This window comes from Podarcis gaigeae (assembly GCF_964106915.1).
Source record: "Podarcis gaigeae genome assembly, chromosome: 5".
Lineage (NCBI taxonomy): Eukaryota > Metazoa > Chordata > Lepidosauria > Squamata > Lacertidae > Podarcis > Podarcis gaigeae.
In genome coordinates, this window is record NC_139681.1 from 3,217,337 (window position 1) to 3,240,884 (window position 23,548).

At 44.7% G+C, this 23,548-nt stretch overlaps 1 protein-coding gene across 2 annotated transcripts in view; it reads left to right on the forward strand.

The window, feature by feature from the left end:
* The window catches only part of KIAA0930, a 56,151-nt gene that overhangs the window by 25,797 nt on the left and 6,806 nt on the right, over positions 1-23,548 (forward strand). For both annotated transcript variants that reach the window (XM_083738858.1, XM_083738859.1), the window contains exons 2-6: positions 10,721-10,869; positions 16,009-16,116; positions 20,722-20,799; positions 20,925-21,026; positions 23,395-23,535. In XM_083738858.1, the coding sequence (XP_083594984.1) occupies positions 10,721-10,869; positions 16,009-16,116; positions 20,722-20,799; positions 20,925-21,026; positions 23,395-23,535 (578 nt within the window). The remainder of the gene's footprint in view (positions 1-10,720; positions 10,870-16,008; positions 16,117-20,721; positions 20,800-20,924; positions 21,027-23,394; positions 23,536-23,548) is intronic.

Consider the following 23,548-nt stretch of genomic DNA (forward strand, 5'->3'; position numbering starts at 1 on the left):
TTCATAGCATAGAGCAGGCAGGGAAGGGAATTCCACAATTTGTAAATGTTCAGGGGAATATGTGTGTTCAGATTGGTGTGAGAAAATGAATACCACAATTACACAAGAGTATCTCTGTTTTCAAGTGTGAAATTTTGGAGGATTTTATATGAGATGAGTGGCGTTTAACTGCCTTGCCTAACCTACATATCTGTTGGTCTGCTCTCTTACGCTACAGTTCACTTAACTGGTCTATTACATCCTTGAAGCTAATGTGAATGTACAAATAATTGCTTGCCATGGTTCATGGAGTATCACAGCAATGCCCTGAAGAGGTTAAACTGGGAGTTCAACAGAGATACTAAAGCCCAAGTAAAAATTGCTACTGAGTTCTTCCATGCCTGCATCTGCCCAATTTTTAACACATCTCCTGCCTCCTTTATCCTGGACCATCTGCATAAACAAAGCTGCTATCCTGAAGCATCTCTCTCTGAAACATTCTTTTAAGGGAGGAGAGTCCCCACCTTCCGAGGAAAACATGTAAACTGGCCACAGAAGCTCTATGGCTGTATTAAACTTGTTTTATATACACTGGCTCAGGATGCTTGAGATGGGTAAGAAACTACTAATTAGGTATTAGTTAAGTAGAATAGTATTAATAAAGTATACACAGGCTGCAAACTTCAAAGCCTCTGCAGCCACTGGCCACAACAACTCTGTCTTCAGCTGACGCAAGCCATTCATAATCCACTGGCTCAGACACCAAGATGTTCTAGAAGGTTTATGGGCCTTTCCAGCTGTTAGTATCCAAGACACAGGGCCCTGTGGTCTGCATGCTACAGATGGAAAGGAGTTTGGCCAGCACAGATTGTACTGGGCCAGCTGTTTGGACATTGTGTTTGTATAAGATCGATACGTGGATAGCACAATGTGAGTGTAGAGAGAATAAATTAATGGAAATGAATGCAAAAGCTGTTGCACATAAGACACCACAACCAACACATTTACAAACTCTTGTTCTGATCAGCTCTTCAGACAACATAAGCAAAACATTCCAAATGTATGAAATGTGTGTTGTTAAGTATTGTGCTGTTAACGAAGCCGTATTCTAGAGAGCCAACACATTTTCTTCCCTTCGCGTTTCTCTGGAGAACTTGTACTGGTCACCCTACAACATGCATGTCACATCCAGTCAATTCTGTAGGTAACAGTGAGTAGAATAAAGAGCAGCTTGTAGCAATGCCCAAAATAACTTCCCACACTGACTTCTGTTGCCAGTGCTAGGAAACCAATGAGATTTTTCAAAAGGTTGTTTGGGGCTCAATGCTCATTACTTTACAAGTTATCAGAATTCTTTAACGTAACACTCTGTGGAGTGTTAATAACTTCGAAAGAGACTGGAAACACTTTAAATTGTATTGGAATAATGGAATAGAATGTTGGCAATTTCCATTGTGTACAAGCAGAAAAGTACTGTTTCCCCTCTTACTGTGCTTCTGTTTCTTGTTCATAGTGATTGATGTTTAGTGTAATATTTGTCTTAAAATATATAGAGCTGCTTGAGACCCTGGCTGGGAAGGGGAGATTCTTTTGTGGTATATGAGAGAGAGCTGAAGCAGTGTTGAAGTTTAAAGACAGTGTTACAAATCAAGAATGAGTTCAAATCTCACCTCTGCCCTGAACTCTCCAGGAAGACTTTGGAGAGCCTCGGCTCAGCTAGAGAGGGAAGAATGTGTTGCCTTTGGTTTTTCCCAGTTTCTCATTTTTGCAGTGTTGAGTGCACTTCACTCTCATTTCTGCATAAAGTGTATGCACATTTCTCCTAAAAGACACATTTTAAAAACATAATTGGCTAATACAGTACAGTATTTTTACAAGCCACTGTCTCTAGTATACAGTGGTACTTCTGGTTACGTACTTAATTCGTTCCGGAGGTCTGTACTTAACCTGAAACTTGTTGTGACGTGGGGTTTGTGATTTCAGCTCTCTTGACATAATATGCTGGAGGCAGTTCTCTAGTAACACTTCTTTATTAAATCAAACAAGACTGAGACCTGAGGAGGGGAGAGCTACATTTATAGGGACAGGGAACTAGCTAGAAAGGATACATTTTGGAGGGAACCAATAAGACAGAGGATCCAAATACAGCAGCTTAAATGAACCAATAGTAGCTGTACCCTCTGGAACCAAAAGGCAGTTACTTTACCCTAATGCAAATACAGACAATAATAATACAGATATAAAATCCTTTGACTCAATACACAACAAAACTGTTCTTAACCTGAAGCACCACTTTAGCTAATGGGGCCTCCTGCTGCCGCCGCACTGCTGCTGTGTGATTTCTGTTCTCATCCTGAAGCAAAGTTCTTAACCCGAGGTAATATTTCTGGGTTAGCAGAGTCTGTAACCTGAAGTGTATGTAACCTGAAGTGTCTGTAACCCAAGGTACCACTGTAATGGGTTTTTGCACAGTAACTGCACTTACATACACATCTTTGTACACACTTTTGTTGGCATTACAAAATACAGAGAAGTGCAAATTGCAAAGGACAGCTATGCTTCAGTCACAGATGCGTTCAGGAAATGTAAATTGGGTGGGTTCACATTAAAACCTGAAGCAAAATTAATTTCTCCTCTAGATTTATCCCCAGTACATGCAGAGACACACAAATAATGTAGGGATAACCAATACTGAACTGTGGGGTTGTTGTAAAGATTACAACAAGATAATACATGTGGAGAGGAAATAACTGGATAATAAACCTTTTAATTTTTATTTATTTATTTTGTTTATTAAATTTGAGTAGCGCCCTATACCTGCAGGTCTCAGGGTGGTTACAACATAAAATCACAATATAAAAACACAAAATACATAATAAAAACAAAAACAACTACAATCCAATACGACACCCCCCAAACCCCACATTTTAAAAGGGCACTGGATGTTGCTTAGCCGAAAGCCTGGTTAAAGAAGAACGCTTTTGCCTGGTGCCTAAAGGCGTATAATGAGGGGGACAGCATTTCACAAACAGGGAACAACCTCACAGTGTAAGAATTTGTACAAAGTAAGGATGGATAAGTCAGTGCTTGTAGCAAACTCCTTTATCCGTGTGGTGGCTGCATTTACTAGGATACACTTTTCTGATGTATTGTGACATTATGAACATTAGCCAAGTAGCACGTGGAAGTTAAATCCACAACCTTTTCATCATATTAAACGAGGCCAGAAACCTCCGTCACCCTGAACTGATAAATGCCACTGGATAAGAAGAATTGTCAGAAGCCATGTCCTCAGGCCTTCAGATCTCTAGGGAGAAGTATCATACAGTACACAGACACTGATAACATTGCACAGTACCTCAGCCAAGCCACTCATTAGCACAGAATACAATAACAGCAGTGTTTATCTAGAGGTGATTATATGGAAATAAATATCTGTTTCTATACACAGAAGACAGTTGTGAGTAGGTGGCTTGCTCCTTCATGTACCTTCTGTCTCTAAAACACTCCACAGAATTTGCCAAACTCTCAATCATAGCAAAGTTTATCTGACACTGGCTGAGACACAATACTACGTCACAGTTCAGCATTATTAGAACTATCAGTGGTGAGTCTCAGGAGAGTTTTTCATCCGAAATCATGATTTAATCCTCATTTGTCTGAACCAGACACAGTTGGAGTAAGCTACAATTTCTCTAAATGACAGTATTTTTCCGTGTATAAGATGGTGCTTTTTGCTAAAAAAAAAAAAGGCAAAAAATGTTTGTCGTCTTGTACACGGATGGTGAATGCAGAGGGGGGAACGTGTGATTAATGGCAGCAGCAAGCAGGAGATTGGCAGCGGTGATTGGGCAGGCGATTGGCGGTTGCGGCAAGTAGGTGGGTGGGCTGTTGGTGGTGGCAAGTGGGCAGGCGATTGGCGGCTGTGGTGAGGTGTGCAATTGGCAGTGGCTGTGGCAAGCGATCGGCAGTGGCGGGCAGGCAGATGAGCAATTGGCGGAAGTGACCTCCCTCACCCCCCCAAAAAGAGCTAAACAACTTAATTTCTTAATTTTGGGTTAAAAAACATGGGGGTTGTCTTATACATGGAGGCATATTATGCACGGAAAAGTACTGCAGGCTGTGATGGGCAGCAGAGCCAGGTTCACTACAGGCTTAATTGGGGGCAGTGAGTGATGGGATCCACTACACATGCCCGCCGTGTCTTTGACTCATCCTCATCAGTTTGGGGCAGTTGGTGTGCTTCAGGGAATGGTGTGTCTGAATGTAGAAATAAATGTATGTGACGCAAATTCTGATGTCATGAAGAAACTGCAAAATCAAAAATCAGAATTGAGGTGACCCAGGGATGCAGTCTTACTACCCAAAATGCCGTCACAAGAAAGTAAGCTGTATTGAACTCTGTGTGGCTTACAGCCTTATTATCCTTTGCATCCTTTGTCAGAATCACTTGTGCTTCCAGTACAATACTATCTAGTAGCATTTAGAGGGGGGGGGGTTGGGAAGGGGGAGGGGAGACCAGCAGAGCAATCAGTGTTGTGGGGCAATATATTGCCCCCTCATAATACTAGAACTTTGGGATCACCCAGTACAGTGGTACCTCGGGTTAAGTACTTAATTCATTCTGGAGGTCTGTTCTTAACCTGAAACTGTTCTTAACCTGAAGCACCTCTTTAGCTAATGGGGCCTCCTGCTGCCGCTGCGCCGCTGGAGCACGATTTCTGTTCTCATCCTGAAGCAAAGTTCTTAACCTGAAGCACTATTTCTGGGTTAGCGGAGTCTGTAACCTGAAGCATATGTAACCTGAAGCGTATGTAACCTGAGGTACCACTGTACTCAAAGTGATTAGTAATAGATGCAGAAAAAATACATTTTCATCGAATGCGTAGTTAGATTATTTACTGCTAAGACATCTCACTAGTTCAGATGGCTTTCCAGGTGGGTAAGGAATATGCTCAGAAGATATGTCTTAAGGTCTGTCAGCTATGATTAACTGCCTGTTCAGAGGAACAGAAAGCTGCCTTGTACTGAATGAGGCCACTGATCCATGTGGCTCAGAAGTTACTCCCTGGGTTTTCAGGCAAGAATTTCTCCCAGTCCTACCTGGAGATGCCAGGAATTGAAGCTGGGACCTTCTGCATGCAAAGCAGATACTCTCCCATTGAGCACAGAGCCCATAGAGTCAGCATATCTGAGTGTCAAATGCAAGGGACGCAAGGCAGGAGAGGTGGCTGTTTCCATGCCTTGTTCTGATCTTCCCAGAAGCTTCTGGGTGGTGCTGTTGCAAGCAGTTTGGAATGCATGAACCTTCGTATCTGGAGGGCACTCTCTCTGCTTTGGAGAAGGATGTCAGGAGGAAAGGAAGGAAGCTGCCTTATACTGTAGTGTGTTATACATCTAGGTAAGTATTGTCTACCTGGACTAGCAACAGCTCTGCCAAGGACACAGATAAATGTATTTCATATTACACTAACAGAGTCTCATGAGTTCAATATCATGCACAAAATGATTCTGCTGTTTGCAAGTGAAGGAGTGAAGACCAGAAGTCCCCACCTTGGTAATACTAGAGAGCCAGACTGAGGCCATTTTATAGAGAGCAAGCTAATCCAAAAACGCCATTTTATAAGGAGCAAGGCTAAAAAGGCTAAAAGCTATCTCTCTTCTGTTTGCAAAAGCATTCTTTGCAAATGCAGCAAGTGTGGTCAGAGCACTTCGCACCTGTAGCTAGCTGCTGACCAAAATTCTGGTAAACACCGAGGAGAGAGCAAGAAGCAGGATGTCTAGCCCACCACAAAATTCTAAAAGCAGACTTAAGCCAAGCAACTGCTAAAACCACAGACACAGGTGGGGGTCAAGTGGTATTTACTGGAACTAGTAAATAGGTCAGATAGATTTTAAGCCATCAGTGCCACCTAATGGATAAAGCAGTTTGGAATCGAAAGGCCACCACCAATTTTTCTCATTGGTAGAGCTTTAATGAATATGCATAGAAGGGATTGCTAAGGGGGTTGAACCATTGTTTTGCCTGAGGGGATAAAAACTGTATGCCCCTGGTGCTCGTGGGCATTCTCTCATTTCTCCCTGAATGCACCCCTTTTTGCTTTTGTCTGACAAAATCAAACTGAATAAAAATCTTTTCTTAAAGAAATATTGCTGCCTGGAGTTTTTCCATTTCTGGTCTGTATTCTGAAGTCCCTAACACAAGGGCTCAAGAAGAAGATGACCAGAAATGGGTTATATGTGCTACAAGATTGATCATGAGTAAGTAAAACAGAAGTACAGGTTGGCCCAAAGGCTGCTGCCTTGTAATTTATTTTTGTTGTAAATTTGCTACGCTTAATGAAGGGTGCCTTTACTAACCTGTGTGTGCTTTCTCTACTGTGGGAAGGATACACTGCTTGTGATATTGCAGTACGATGGCAATGAGCCATCTCAGAACTAGTGAGCAGTTGGGTTTGGAATTAATGAAGGAGAAGGTAAAATAAAAGGCTTATAAATCAGTTGATGGAAAAGCTCTGTGGCAAGCTTGGGGGTGAGGCAAGGCAGATGCACAGCAAAATGCAGTCTGAGCAACAGCAACAGCAGAGTCCCTTATTCCTTTGCCCAGCAAACAAGCCAAATCTGGACACCTACAGAAGTTGGGGCCATGTTGGCTGATGCATTCTGACCTATCGCTGATGGTGTGGCTTTAGTTCCTGCTGTTGACTGTAATCGGTTTTATGCTACACAGACTGAATTCGTCCTTGATTTTTCTCAGGTACCATGTTGAGGATTTGCTGCAGACTTGAGTCCTGACATTAGCACCACAAACCTTTAAGAATATTACAGAAATGGAGAATAGATTGCAAAACATACTTATATTTAGGTTACCAGAAGAATCGTAGAATTCTTGAGTTGAAAGGGACCTTGATGGTCATCTAGTCTAACCCCCTGCAGTACAGAAATCTCAGCACCTGAACACTTTTTTAAAAACCTGCAACCTACTGGATTTTTTCAACCAAGTTTTACACAGAAATTAATGAGCATGACTTAAGTTAGGTCCCTTGATTTCAGTAGGTCATCTGAGTAAAACTTAGATGAATACCACTCACTAAGTGGTATTCACTAAGTGGGCCAAAACAAACAAGATGAATTTTAACAGGGAGAAATGTAAAGTATTGCACTTGGGCAAAAAAATGAGAGGCACAAATACAAGATGGGTGACACCTGGCTTGAGAGCAGTACAGTACATGTGAAAAGGATCTAGGAGTCTTGGTTGACCACAAACTTGACATGAGCCAACAGTGTGACATGGCAGCTAAGAAAGCCAATGCAATTCTGGGCTGCATCAGTAGGAGTATAGCATCTAGATCAAGGGAAGTAATAGTGCCACTGTATTCTGCTCTGGTCAGACCTCACCTGGAGTACTGTGTCCAGTTCTGGGCACCACAGTTCAAGAAGGACACTGACAAACTGGAGCGTATCCAGAGGAGGGCAACCAAAATGGTCAAAGGCCTGGAAACGATGCCTTATGAGGAACGGCTAAGGGAGCTGGGCATGTTTAGCCTGGAGAAGAGGAGGTTAAGGGGTGATATGATAGCCATGTTCAAATATATAAAAGGATGTCACATAGAGGAGGGAGAAAGGTTGTTTTCTGCTGATCCAGAAAAGCGGACACGGAGCAATGGATCCAAACTACAAGAAAGAAGATTGCACCTAAACATTAGGAAGAACTTCCTGACAGTAAGAGCTGTTCGACAGTGGAATTTGCTGCCAAGGAGTGTGGTGGAGTCTCCTTCTTTGGAGGTCTTGAAGCAGAGGCTTGACAACCATATGTCAGGAGTGCTCTGATGGTGTTTCCTGCTTGGCAGGGGGTTGGACTCAATGGCCCTTGTGGTCTCTTCCAACTCTATGATTCTATGATTCTATGATTCTAAGTCTAGATCAGCTGAACAAAGCCATTTTATTCAGTCCTAATAAAAATGTATCAGGGAGAGATGCTTCAGAATAGATGCTTTGTTTATACAGATTGTTTCTCCAGTTTAAAGGAGGAAAGAAATATGTTAAAAGTGGGCAGGTGCTGGCATGGAAAGAATCAGTAGCAATTATTACTTGGGCTTTAGCATCTCAGTTGAAGTCTCAGTTTAACCACTTCAGGGCATGCTCTGATTCTCCATGAACCATGGCACAGCACTGGATGAATGTGATCCCGCAGCAAGGACCCTACTCTTCTGTGATGTCATCTGACTTGGCTTGCCATCTGTGGGTCCTTGCTGTGGGATCACATTCATCCAGTGCTTTACCAACTGCACTGGCTCCCGTTGGAGTACAGGGTCAGGTTTAAGGTGCTGGTTTTGACCTTTAAAGCCCTATGCGGCCTAGAACCCACGTACCTACGGGACCACCTCTCCTGGTATGCCCCACGGAGGACCTTAAGCTCCACAAATGACAACATTTTGGAGGTCCCAGGTCGCAAGGTGGTTAGATTGGTCTCAAGTGGCCTTTTCAATACTGGCCCCGACTTGGTGGAACGCTCTGTCACAGGAGACTAGGGCCCTGTGGGACTTGACATCTTTCCGCAGGGCCTGCAAGACAGAGCTGTTCCGCCTGGCCTTTGTTTTGGATTCAGTCTGACTCTTATATTTCCCTCCCCTTATGGTCTTGATCTATCGTCTACTTTTAAAATGAGGCTGCATTTTAAATTGCATTTTAACCTATATTTTAAATTGGTTTTCCCCCTCCCTTCTTCCCCCCCCATTATGTTTTTACTGTGATTTTATTGGTGTTAGCCGCCCTGAGCTTGGCTCTGGCCGGGGAGGGCATGGTATAAATGAAATTTTATTTATTTATTTATTTATCTATCTATCTATCTATCTATCTATCTATCTATCTATCTATCTATTTATTTATTTTTGATAATGGTGACTTAACATTGCAGGGGTGTGGAAAACATTCTTTAAAAGATGTACAGGAAGTACTTTGAGCACTCAGAAGCAGCCCTATATAAAATTGCATTATAAATGCTGAATCTTTTAAATTTTTGGATAATTAAAGATTGCTTAATTAAAGTGGTCCTCCCTTAAAGAAAAGACCCTGCATAAGGGGACTGGTATGTAGGTTTTCACATCCCCCGCTAGGAAACAGCTTTCAGATATTCAGCCTGAAGGAAGAGCTTTGTCACTTGAGTTTTGTGGCTGTGCCTTTGCCCAGGAGTAGAGGCAAAGTGACTCCTGCTCTTTCAAAATCGGTGAGTTGTTTTTGCTCACGAGATTGCCCTCATTCACCCTACAAATGATCTTGTTTTTATTTCTGCTAGAAGTGCTTCAGTCGGCAGCAGGGACTGGGTGTGCAGCTTCCCTTTCCTCTCCCCCATGCCGTTTTGGGTCCCTGTAGGGTAATTAAGAGGGGACCTTTTCAAGATAGTAGCATATTTCATGCAGGCTAATGCAGGAGTGGTAATTAAATGATTTGCTTTTTATGTGGGGTCTTGCCAAGACTCTCTTGGCAGTGAGCTGCAAGCCTCCGTCACCAGCTGACAAGTCCCAGCAATAACCTGTAGTAAATAGTGATAAACGCTGTGCTTCACATGATCTGCAAAAGGTGCCTTCCTAATGACGTTTGACTTTTCTGTTCTCTCCCCCTTATGATATCTGAGCAAACAGAAATACTGCACATTTTTTCAGGATGAAGTCTTCCTTCTGGTAGTGCTGGAGCTGTGTGATGGTCACTGTTGCAAACACAACGGGATCTCAATAAGCCAACAGTCTGAAAACACCCTGTCCTGGGGGAAACATCTCCCGTCATCTCAGTGTGAGGAAGCAGCTGTGCTTCTCCTTTCCACTTCCCCTCCTCTGAAATCAGCATGCTTATGGCAGCTGAAGCTGAGGGCGGGCAAAGCAAGGAAGCTGCCTTGCTCAAGTTACCTTTAAGCTGAAAACAATTGCCTCGTATTAATGACAACGACTAATAATGGTTGATCATGAATCTAAATTATTGCTGGGGCAATCAGGGACACTGCTGTAAAAATGGGTTCCTAAATGTCATTGCTGTTCCTTTTTGCCCCTGAGATTGCCTCCTCCAAAGGCCCAGCGCAAAGTGCAGTTCAATACTTTGTCCTCTTGGCCAGTTTTCTCTCTGTCTCTCACTCCCTGGGGTTGGGGAGAGCCAACTGGAGCTGCAGCTCACCTGGGGCAGGTTGGCAATGGAGACATTTGCTTCAAACCTCCATTCTCAAAGGAAGTTGCGTTATATATGAGGTTTGCGTGGCTGCCACATAATAAAAGATGGGATTTAACCAGGTAGGATCCTGCTAGGAAACAAATGGAAAAAATTGGCCAGCATTACAAGTTCAGGCATTTGGTGTTTTAAAAACGGCTGCAATGTGGGTTCGGAGGTTCTTAATTGGCATCTTGATTATGATTGTAAGCTGTTGGTTTTTAATACAGTAATGCTTCAACTTAGGCTGCGCTTACATTCCAGGGATCGTACCTAAAGCCCAAATTGTTTCTAGTCAAAACCCATTGGGTTCAGTGGCGGTTGGGATTGCCAAAGTCATTTTTCCTGGAAACCCACCTCCTTTCCACTTCTTTTTGTTTTTTATTTACCACATATGTAAAGCTGAAGGCACACAAGTTAAATGAATGTAAGTTGCGGGCCTACTGTCTTGTGTTTTAATGTTGTAACCTGCCCTGGGACCTGAGGGTGAAGGGCAGACAAGGAATAAATCAAACCAACCAACCAATATGGATCTCTTTTCTAAAAGGTTGTTTCAAAGATGACCGCATTGTATTCTGGACTTGGATGTTTTCCACTTACTTTATGGAGAAATGGGCCCCCCGGCAAGATGACATGCTCTTCTATGTCCGAAGGAAACTGTCATACGTTGGTGGAGACAATGCAGATGGGAAGAAGGTAAGTTGGGCAATGGAATCTTACACCCAAGAGGCACCTTTTCCTTCAGGTTAAGTGCAATTTGTGTTTTGGCATTGCTGTGTGTCGAGAGATGCCTTAAAGCTTGGATAGACTCTTGGGAGGTGTGTGATTTGCTGGCTTATAAAAAATAAAGGTATTTTTACATTAAATATTTGGCCATCATGATCTTAGGCAATGAAATGGGAAAGAATACTACAATTATGTGTTCTGGGGTGCTTTGCCACGTCATAGCACTTAGAACCCGGAGGCCATTTGCATGACAGTCGGTGCTTGCGATCATGTGGTAGGTATTAGCTCATGTTATAAAATTCCAGAGGAAATGAAACATACCCACTTAAGAACCGCTCACCACATTTCCCTGAATATAAAGTTTGTGAAGCTGGCCACAAGTACCCTTAAATCGACCTGATTTGGAGCTACTTTGTGATGAACAAAAAATCCACTTGGAAGTCAGAAGACAAATGCATTTTGTTTCTAGATTGGACATTATGAAATGTAAAGATTGTAACCTGATGTTGTTGTTGTTTTTAAAAAGTGATTGTATGATATAGCTCATGGGTAGCAAACATTTCTCAGCCAGAGACTTGCGTTCCCTCACAGGCAGTCTTCTGGGGGATGGATGGCAGTGTTGGACAGGGGCAGAAGTGGGTCAGGCTATGGGCAACAGATGCAACAGGGCACATTCAACTGTGAATAGTCCAATGTTTCTACTCTCTCTCTCACTCTTCTCCATCCAGGCAAACAAGAACCATTCTTGCAGTTCAGGGATACATTCCAGCCAGGCAAAAACAGAGCAAGTCGAGAGGGGCCTGGTCTTGGGAGAGTCTCAAGGGCTAACTAGAGAGACTGGGAGGACCACAGTCCATCCCTGGGCTTCATATTTCCCAGCCCTAGACTGAAGGGCTCCAATAGAGACTTCAGGGTTTTGCTCATGTTTATTCTCATAGAGAACACCGTTCCATTTGTGAGAGCGCAGCAAATCACACATATGCTGCATCAAAACACACTGACGCAACGTGAAGAACTGTCTCTGAGACAGGAATAGTTTCTGTGTATATGTACTTGTCTATAGTCATACCTTGGTTTTCGAACAGCTTAGTTCTTGAATGTTTTGGCTCCTGGATGCCACAAACCCGGAAGTGACTGTTCTGGTTTGCGAACTATTTTTGGAAGCCAAACATCTGACGGGGCTTCCGCAGCTTCTGATTGGCTGCAGGAGCTTCCAAGCTGCAATTTGGTTTCCAAATGTTTTGGAAGTTGAACGGACTTCTGGAACGGATTCCGTTCGACCTCCAAGGTACAACTATATTTGAAACTTCCTGGTACCTAAGAATTTGCTCAGAGTCAAGGCTATACCACAGTGGATTTCAAAATGTGTTCTGGAGAGCTCTTGGAGTTCCTCAGAAGCTTCTTGAGGTGAGGTGCATTCATGAGAAGCGTTCATGAGAAGCTTTTTCTCTGACAAAGAGCTTGCCCAGTCCTGGCACCTTTCCCCTGCCATATGCAGCTACCAGAAAATCCTGGTTGGGTCAGGGCACATGCTTGATTTATGTGGCACTAGACCCTGTGTGAGGTGCACAGGAATTCCTCAGCATGCACCTCTAAGCAACAGAGGGTAGAAAAAAATGTTTGAAGAACTATTGCACAGGGCTATACATTCCTCTCTTTCTAGGATATTTAATATCCTAAATCTGGACTACTCTGTTTATCTTAGAACTGCAGGAGAGGAAATAAAATGGCTCTTCTAGGCATCCGTCAGCATCTCCAACTCATCTGCCCAGGTGAAGGATTGAGTAGGTGGCAGCTGCTGTGGCAGCATCAATGTGCTGGGGGAAATAAGGCAAGCCAGGGAGTGGGAGAGATGGAGTGAAGAGCTATCGAGTGAAGCAGGAAATGGGGAAGGCTGGAAGAGAAGCGGGGAAATATACATGAGTCATTCCCTCCTTTACTTAGGTATCACTAACACCACTTCTAGCAGCGTATTCTTTCCTTCTGATAGGTTAAAAGCTTGATTTAGTGATAGATTACAGGTTGATGAAATGTCTCTTCCTTTTTATGAGTCTCGTTTAAGGCAAAGTGCAACCAGATGTTTATATGATAATGTATATTGATTTGACATAAAATGCGACCTGAAAGCTGGAAGCACTGTATAGAGTAAATCTTCTCACCAGTGCAGAGGTGGTTGTGTGAGGAGGAGGAGGAGGAGGAGGAGGAGGAGGAGGAGGATGTAAAATTTTCCATTTCCTGCAGAATGATTGCTTCCTGTCATGGCAGAAATGTGGATCTGTGCATGCTTGTGTTGGCTCATTGTGGCATAGGTAGCTGTGGCAATTTTGTTTTCAACGAGAGAGGAGAAAGTGGCAGCTTGATATGCCATCACTTTGTGGTCTTTAAGTTGGAGAAAATGAGAAATCACAGTGTTTGGAGGTGACAAGACAGTGGGGAGGAAGGAGAACCTCCTTTGCTCTCTTTGCTTCTCCTACCATGGCTGATCTTGGGTCTTCAACACAGTGGAACAGTCGGTGCCCTGAACCTGTGTGGTGAGAGCCCCCAGATATATTGACCAAGGATGGCCACCTTCTGTGTTCTTGAAGCCCCTCTTTTCCTGACTGCGGCCTGGTGTCAGGCTCTACAATAAGATGAGCAGTAAGAGCTCTGCTTGTGCTTATGGCGTGGACACTGCTGGGATGTTGCATTCAACCCCAAACAAAGATGTATTGTTAACATGGGAAGCATATTTCTTTCTCTTGGCAAGCGGCACCTTCTTTTGCCCCTCTCTCTGCTCAGCTCCCCTTCTCATACTCCACGCTGCGCCTGCAAAAAGCAAACTGTGCAAACATTCCTATTTTCGCATAAGTTGTCCACAAAATAATGTTATTGATTTAGAATAATTTTATAAACTACTTAATCAGACACAACCCTGAGTTGTGTTTATGTAAAATATAGTAAAATAATTATCAGTGCTATGTGAATAAAACCACATTGCCTTTTTGCATGCATTTTGCTTTTGTTTTTTAATTATTTCTCTGAACTGGGAACTGTGTTTTTGTCAAACTTTGAGAAGTGCAAAAACCAAAGAAGATTAGTCTGGGATGTGCAAATGAAGTCACTTCACTTGAGGTTGTGGCCTGGACAAACCCTTGAGCATCCCCAAGTGCTGCTGTGCCCTTATGGAGAAAGTGGTCATCCTCCGTCGTCGGTTCCCTTGATCCTTTCAATTACTTTTCCTTGCTGAAACATGGCCTTCCTCCCTATGACACAGCCCACCAATGCTGCTTCCTCCTTCTCCCCTGCTCCTCACCCCCCACATCTCTATCCTGCTGCTTTTTTACCCTCTTCTGTCCTTTGCATCCCCATGTTGCTGTTCTCTGTCAGACACCCTCCTGATGTCTGGCTAGTCACCCTCCTCGGCAACAGTGCCCATTCTCTGCAGTGAGGTGAAATTTCAACCTTCATGTGTCCCTCTGACCTAGCTGCCTCCCTGTCTCCTCTCCCTTTCCTCTTCCTTCAGTCTTTGCCTCTGAACTGACTCTCAGCACACACTGCCTGGGGCACTCTCTGGATCTTGGCTTCACTAAGGGCTGCTTTGTGCCTGACCTCTCTGGTGTGGAAATCTTGTGTCTCTTTGAAAGTCACATGCTGTCTGTCCTCCTCATGTGGTCCTTCTATGGTCCACTCATCCAGCAGCCTTCTCAGAAGCATTATCCTGTCTTCTCCTGTTGTCCTCCTCCCAGTGTGAAATCTGGAAGCCCCTAGTCATGAACCAGCATATGGGCGGTGGATACAGATACAGTCGTTCTGACTCAAGGAATGAGGCAGTTGAGCAGCTCGGCAGCTGTATCCATGCCTGAGCAGTCCTATTTAGGATCCACTCTGCTCACCCTGAATAGGGGCAAGGGCTAGAAAAGGCGTCCGAATCATAGTCTGCCTCCCCTTTTCCCTGACTGGATAACTGCGCCCAATGGGGTCACCACTCAGCGATCACAAAAGACAATTGAAATTTGGAACATGGAATATACGGACTTTGTTGGATAACACAGACAATGAGCGCTGCACTGCCATCATCACAAGAGACATTCTAACATTAATATTGCAGCGCTTCAAGAAACTCGAAGAGCAGAAGAGGGACAACTGAAGGAAGAAAAAGGAGGCTACAGATTCTTTTGGAAAGGTCTACATGAACAAGAACATTGAATACATGAAGTGGGCTTTGCTATCAAAAATGATCTTGTGAAGCTCTCGTCAGAAGTCCCTACTAGCATCAATGAGTGACTTTCAACCCTTTGAATAAAACTCGCCCAAAACCAACAGGCTACTATCTAAGCGCTTATGCACCAAAACTGGATGCCGATGAAGACATTAAAGAAAATGTTTATTCTCAGCTGGATGCCACCCTGATTTTCATGCAAGAGTTGGGCAAGATTTCGATCTGTGGGCCTGGGACGATTGGGAAAGAAGAAATTGGCAACAGCAACCAGAACAGAATCTTTTGGCTATAGGTGCAATTCTTCCTGAAATTGAAAAAAATAAGTGCTAACTCAACTATTGCACATGCAATTGATATAGGGGCCCAACTCCTCCCAGTCTGTTCAATAATCTCCATAGCCTCCTGTTGAGAAATATCTGGTGCTGCATTTTGGAATTGCAAAAACAGCTTATGTATTGCAATGCTTTGGGTTTACTGTGCATAAGCTGCGAAATGAGTGGAACTTCTAGGCAGCCTTGAGCTATAACACCTCTCATATTAAACTTTAAAAGGGGGGAGGAGAGAGTTTGGGAGCTGGTTGAGTTAAAGTCCAAAGGGAGAAGTATTTGGAGGTCATAATGGTTACTTTGAATTAGAGTAGTGGTGGCACCACTGCTCTTTATCACTGTTCCTCTCAGTCACAGAAAAGAATTGCAAAAGACTTGTGATAATCTGAGGTTCAAACCCAATTTTTGGAAGTTACAACCTTGAATGACCACTGCTTTGAATAATCTCCCTGCCCTTCTCCTTTGCTTATGTTTCTTGACTGTGAGCCTGTGGGCAGGGGCTACCTTTGCTTTTAATAAATTTGTAGCCACTCAAACATGAGTTTTCCCATTACTTAAAGAGACCTTTTGGTTTTCCCCCCTCAGCAGGTTGAAGTGGAAGTGTACCGCAGGGATTCTAAAAAGCTGCCTGGCCTGGGAGATCCAGATATCGACTGGGAGGAAAGTGTCTGCTTGAACCTTATCCTTCAAAAGGTAGCCTAACCTTTCTGTTTCCCCAGGCTTTGATTTATTAATATAAGAAGCCCCTTCCCTTTATGGAACACAGATATTTTGTCTGTGTGTGGTTGTGATGGAGAGGCCGTTTCATTGGCTCTGTACCCTTTGCTTCATACGGATATAGGATTTTCATCTGTCCAAAATTGCCTGCGTTTTGACAGCCGGGCAGCCTGGTCAAGGGCAAAGGCTGTAGAACATTTCCTTTGCATGCAAAAGGCTCAGTTCCTGGCATCTCCAGATAGGGGTGGGAATGTCTCCAGTCTGAGACACTGGAGAGCCACTGCCAGTCAGTGTTGACAATATTGAGCTAAATAGTATAAGGCTGCATCCATGGTGGTCATCCATATATGAGCTCTTCATGGAGTGCTGGGGCTTATGTGTCGCCTGTGACTTGATGGTGACCTGTGTTGCTTGTTGCTCCAAGCTGGAGGAAGGCATCTAAGGAATCAGTCAAAGGCCAAGGGTGCCTACCATTTCCAGGTGCAGCTTTGTTTCCTAGCTGGCTGCAAGGCAAGACCAGTATTTTGGGGATTATTTTGAAGAAGCATCGTCCTTCTCCTTAGTGCAAATAGGATAATGTAATGGAAGCTGTCCAGTAGGCACAACAAGGGAAAAGAGAGAACTTCTTAAAGTGCCTTCTTGGGGTGATAATACAATTACAGTAGTACCTCGCAAGACGAATGCCTCGCAAGACGAAAAACGCGCAAGACGAAAGTTTTCCGTTTTTTGAGTCGTTCCGCAAGACGAATTTCCCTATGGGCTTGCTTCGCAAGATGAAACATCTTGCGAGTTCTTGCGAGTTTGTTTCCTTTTTCTTAAATCCGCTAATAGCCGCTAAGCTGCTAAGCCGTTAATAGCCGCTAAGCCGCTAATAGCCGTGCTTCGCAAGACGAAAAAACCGCAAGATGAAGAGACTCGGGGAACGGATTAATTTCGGCTTGCGAGGCACCACTGTATTGAATAGTAGGGTTGGAAAGAACAGTACCCTGAAGGTCATCTTGTCCAGGCCCCTGCAATACAGGAATGTTCCTTAAGTTTGGAAAGAAAATCAGCTCCGTCCCAGAATTTGCATTCAGAGGTGGCAACTTGATTTTCTCAGGGGAGGGGGTGGGGAGCACAAATTCAGTGCTTCTCAAATACTTAAGGGTAAAGGGAGAGGATCCAGAAGCTGACTGTGCCACTTACCTTCCATTATTCAGTAGCATGGCACAAGGTAGAGGCACAAGAACCAGTTTCTTGGATTTTGTGAAATAATCATTCCTCTGCCAGCCAGTTCATGTCTCTGGGCTCTGCTCTTCTCATATCCACAATCACTAACCCACACCCATTACATAAACCTCAGAGGTCCAGCTTTACTCCATTCTGTGTGTGCCCTTCTGTATGTAGCTTTTGCTAATGCCTTGTCGATTTTTTCTTAGCATTGTAAGTGTCTAGTAACTCTCCAAACCACCAAAAAGAAAGTGTTCAGGTATCCTCTTAAATCAGGGGTGGTGAACTTCTGGCTTTTCCAGTGCTGGACTTCATCCCTCATCATTCTCAGCCTTTATGACTGATTCTCAGGTTTGGTAGGAGTCCAGCAGCATCTGGGCAGTCACGGGTTCTCTACCCTGGTTCTAAATAATACATATGCTAGGAAGATGGAAACTACTTACTTGTGGGTTCATTCCATAGCAGTAATAAAGTGTATAAATGACTGCAATGGCATTGGCAGGCGTGATCACATGGGACTCTCTTCATCCTGGGATTGTCCAAACTGTGGGAAAGGTCCATGTGATCAGCCCTAGTCACTCTGGCTATGTTCCTATGTAATTCTAAGCCATCATTGGTCTTAAAACAAGGTTTGTTCAGCAAACCATGAGTTGTCTCACTGATGAGCCATGACTTTTGCCCCCATAGTTTGTTTTGTTTTCCATTTGTTCTTTGGTTGTGTCTTTATAGCTTGGTGTTTGGAGATACCACACAAACCTAAGCACGACTCTTGAAAACTGGTTTTTCCAAATCTTAACATTCTTGTTTAACCCTGGTTAATTGGGCCACCTTGGTCTCTTCTTTCCACGCTGGTTGTGTTCCTACATAATGCTAAGCCATTCTTGGTTTTAAACCTTGATTTAATATTTTCATTTCTGGAAGATCCTGACCTCAAACCACACAGATTCTGTTTTTAATGCATATCAATGCAAAATATTTGCATTGGGGACGCGGGTGGCGCTGTGGGTAAAAGCCTCAGCACCTAGGGCTTGCCGATCGAAAGGTCGGCGGTTCGAATCCCTGCTGCGGGGTGCGCTCCCGTTGCTCGGTCCCAGCGCCTGCCAACCTAGCAGTTCGAAAGCACCCCCGGGTGCAAGTAGATAAATAGGGACCGCTTACTAGCGGGAAGGTAAACGGCGTTTCCATGTGCAGCTCTGGCTTGCCAGAGCAGCGATGTCACGCTGGCCACGTGACCCGGAAGTGTCTCCGGACAGCGCTGGCCCCTGGCCTCTTAAGTGAGATGAGCGCACAACCCCAGAGTCTGTCAAGACTGGCCCATACGGGCAGGGGTACCTTTACCTTTACCTTTTAATGCAAAATATATGCCTGTGCAATTTACTGTAATCATACATTGGCTGTGCACCAGTGGACAACCATTCTGAATTATATCAGCTATAGATGAAAACAATCCTGGTGAGATTACTATGTTGGAATATACACGGTTCCAGGTTGAGCTGGCGCCTGTCATTTCTGATCTAGAAGACAATTGTCTCCTATTGTGTCAGGTTAGCAGCTCCTGCCTTAGCTGTTGCACAGTATGTTGGAGTACAGAGACGGATCTCTGTTTCCACTTAATTGACAGTCTAGACTTCTCTGCAGTTTTATTGCTCATTGAAGATGCTAGACATCATGTACAGCCTGGGAGTTTTCTTGCTAAAAATTTGGAATCTTGACTTTTTTAAAAAAGAGAGAGAGAGAAATGATTCAGTTTTTAAAGCTGGTATATTGTTGATTTACATTTAGTTTTAATCTGTGGTTTTAGCTGACTTGAGCTCTGTTTAAGGAAAGATTGGATTCAAATAGATGTTGGGTCATTCTAGAACGTTTGTCATGTGCTGTGTTCCCTTTTTTTTAGCCCAACAATATTTAATTGTTAGATCAGTCAACTAAAAAAGCAGGAACCCTTCTCTGGTGATCAATTTTCATTTGGGGGAGCTAAATGTTAATGGTTCACCTCCTTGCTATTGAGGCTGTTTTGATTCTGGTGTACTGCTACAATAGACAATTAAAAAGAAGATATGAAAAACGACATAAGTAAAAAAAGCTATTTTACCCTTCTGTATATTGAGTGTGTGACAGAATTCAAACGTATCATCAAAAAGCAGGTAACTTCTCAACTACAGTGGTACCTCGGGTTACATGCACTTCAGGTTACATACACTTCAGGTTACAGACTCCTCTAACCCAGAAATAGTACCTCGGGTTAAGAACTTTGCTTCAGGATGAGAACAGAAATTGTGTAGCAGCAGCAGGAGGCCCCATTAGCTAAAGTGGTACCTCAGGTTAAGAACAGTTTCAGGTTAAGAACGGACCTCCAGAACGAATTAAGTACTTAACCCGAGGTACCACTGTACAAAATTTTGAAGATGGTGTCTGCACTTTAAAAAAATAAAATCCCTCTGGCCCCCCTCCCCCCAGGTTTCAGATGTGTGGATGTAGCTTTCTGTTCCCCTTTCAGGCTGGTTTTGCCCTTGGAGAAGTCCTCCTCTTTCTGTTGACCTTTGTTCTCTGGCTTGCTATATTTATCGTCACAGAGTAGGGATATTAAAGTTGTGATGGTGAAACCTCTGCAGGTAGAAGTGTCTCTGGCTGCCACTGGCCAGAGGTGCCAACTCCCTGGGGCCTGAGCACCCACAAAATTCTTCATGAAGGGACTGAGCGCCCACAAATTTAAGTGCCAGGGCCCTGCATGCTGCATTGCACCCACGATCCTGGGCGCCCATGATTGGGGGCCAGGCTGGCACTCCTGCCCTTGGCTGACCTGCTCTGATCTTAGGAAGGGTCAAGGTAAGCAGAAAGATCTGGCAAAGGAGGAGTGGAGGAAAGAGGAAACAGGTAGCTCAGAACAAGAGCAGACAGTGGTTGGGAAAGGCTGCAGATCAAGGAATGTTGGGGAAAGGGGGTTGTAAGAAGGGACTGAATGAGGGAACGTCAGCGAGAAGAAGAGGAAGACTTGGGGAAACAAGGGGCAAAGTAGAAATTGTGCACCTGGTGAGGAGCTGCAGAGGTGAGGAATTGTATGTTGATTTGAAATCTCTGGTTGCATGATCCTCGTTTTATAAAAGTGCTGTTTTTGAACTAGGCTGTGTGTGTCCTGGGAGGAGGGTATCTGCAGAGCAGTTAGACATAGACTGGGGAAGGAACTTGCCTTTAAAAAGCAGACCAGAGTATTTATGAATCAGAGAGGAAATGGAAACTGGAAGGTCACATTTTCTTCTGTAGTTGCTGATGCCGGGGAGGAAAGCTTAATGAAAAAGCTGTTAAGGCTGTCATTCTGCTTTGGTTGTGTACAACCATTAATGCTTCTTTTCCAACGTCTTGGTGTTGTTTCAGCTGGATTACATAGTGACTTGTGCGGTGTGTACTCGTTCAGATGGAGGGGATATCCACATTCATAAAAAGAAATCCCAGGTGAGAAGTGCAGTTCATCGTGAGAAACTTGAAGGGACAAGCCTTGATCTCAGCCCCTTTCCCTTCATGTACATGCCAATATCCGTGCAGCAAGCTAATAACATCTTCCAAATGGTTTCTTCCAGCAAGTCTTTGCATCTCCCAGTAAGCACCCTATGGATAGCAAAGGGGAGGAATCGAAGATCAGCTATCCAAACATATTTTTTATGATTGACAACTTTGAAGAGGTAGGTCACTCACAAGAACAGATGCCATTTCTTGTGCTTGTCTTTAATTTCAAATAGTTGTGGTAGCTCCAGCCAACAGTGTTGTGTTTACATAACGTAACTGCACTGCATGGGAACATCTGGATACATCTGAGTTTGTTTCCGCTACTTGTATTCCTTTTCCTTAGAAAGCTTGGAGCAGATTATGTGGGGCTCCTGATGGTCTCCCCTCTGAGCCTAGGCCAGCTCTTGGCTTCTCTGTTGGTACAGAGGACCTGTAAACATAGAGGAACCTTACCTACATGTGTTAATCACTTGCAGACAGACATACCGTATTTTTCGCACCATAGGGCGCACCGGACCATAGGGCGCACCCAGTTTTTGGGGGGGGAAATAAAGGGGGGAAAAATTTCCCCAGGTGCGGGGCTGGGACGGGGGAAGCTCGAGCTTCCCCCGACCCCAGCCCCAAAACAGGCAAGTCTCCGCAAGCCGTGGGAGCGCTCCCGCTGCTTTCGGAGAGGTCCGCGAAGCCTGGACGCGCTGAGCTCAGCGCGCGCAGGCTTCAGCATGCAGGCAACTCTCCGCAAGCAGCGGGAGCCCAGCGCTGTCCCCCGGTTTGCGGGGCTGGCGACGGGGAGGAGCAGGCTTCTCCCCCTGCCAGCCTTCTAGCCAAGTCGGGGGACAGCGGGAAGGGCACACTGCGCCTCTCCCGCTGTCCCCCGAGTTTGCGGGGCTGGCGACAGGGAGGAGCAGGCTTCTCCCCCCGCCAGCCTTCTAGCCAAGTTGGGGGACAGCGGGATGGCGGCGTTCCGCCTCCCCGCTGTCCCCCGAGCTTGTGGGGCTGGCGGTGGGGCTCTCCTGAAGCCTGGAGCGCAAGAGGGGTCGGTGCACACCGACCCCTCTTGCTCTCCAGGCTTCAGCGAAAGCCTGCATTCGCACCATAGGACGCACACACATTTCCCCTTCATTTTTGGAGGGGAAAAAGTGCGTCCTATGGTGCGAAAAATACGGTATGCAAAATACTGTAAAGCAAGTTCAAAGCCCAAATGAAAGACTTGGAAAAGCTCAGTAACTGTTTAACCTGGTTAAATAAACTGCATGTCAAAATTTTGCAGTATTTTATCAAATAAACCACAGAGCCTAGGGCTTGCCAATCAGAAGGTTGGCGGTTCGAATCCTTGCAACGAGATGAGCTCCCGTTGTTCTGCCCCAGTTCCTGCCCACCTAGCAGTTCGAAAGCACGTCAAAATGCAAGTAGATAAATAGGTACTGCTCCGACGGGAAGGTAAACGGCATTTCTGTACGCTGCTCTGGTTCGCCAGAAGCGGCTTAGTCCTTCTGGCCACATGACCTGGAAGCTGTACGCTGGCTCCCTCAGCCAAGAAAGCAAGATGAGCACTGCAACCCCAGAGTTGGTCACCACTGGACCTAAAGGTCAGGGTCCCTTTAACTTTATCAGATATTGCAAAAGGCTTAGAGATTGTCCTTTTCCTTAGACACTGAAGGTTGGCCTAGGGCAAAACTGGAGGTTGTTAATCCACCATATCCAGCCCCCCAACCTGCTCTTGCTGGCAGAGCAGAAGCACCTTTGTACTCTTATGCCCTTCTTCTTCTTCCTCCTCCTCCTCCTCCTCCTCCTCCTCCTCCTTCTTCTTCGCTATTTCTCTCCCATTAGAAATGAAAGGGAGATTCAAGTCAGCTCTTAAATTTCCCCTGGACTTGGGGGTCTTTGGGGGTAATAAGAAGGCCCCCATATACCACCTTTTGGCTCAGCTGATGACAAGTTGGTGATGGGAGACCTGGTGTGTGGTCTCTCTCTCTCTCTCCCTGTACCTTCCCAGGGGTTCAGAGAGAGGACTGCAGCCTCACCATGATTGTGTTGTGTTCCTCAGTGGACAGTAGACCGTATGTCAGCAGAATTGGGAGGGAAGCACTTTCTGATGATTGCCCCCACCCCATGCCCCATTTAGGAAGAGCAGAGGTGTCTTCAGTGGGGAAGGGGAGATAAATGAAAATTGGTTCCCTTTCTGTTCAGTCACACAACCCTCAATTTCTCTCTCCGCCCCCCCCCCCCCAGCATTATATTGTATTAAGTTATGTTTTGTGAGCATTTTGGGCAATTTCATGTTTAATGCTCTTCCCCCTACTGCCCTTCTTGCTCAAAAAAATAAAATAGGATACATTTTAACTGCTACAGGTTTTAGTGCTTCCAAGCCAATCATTTGGAATTTGCTTTTCTGAAACAAAGTCCTGCATCATGTGCCTTGAAAAGGACATTTGTATTTTGCAATCTATGTAAAATAGGCGGCAGCAAATGAAGTTTTAGCTATCTAGAGCTACTGATTTTTCCTCCTCCTACTAAGTGCAAGTTTTTTGGATGTTCATTTAGGTGTTCAGCGATATGACTGTAGGAGAAGGTGAGATGGTCTGTGTGGAGCTGGTGGCCAGTGACAAGAGCAACACCTTCCAAGGAGTCATCTTCCAGGGATCGATCCGCTACGAAGCCCTCAAGAAGGTCTATGACAATAGGGTGAGAGCCCTGC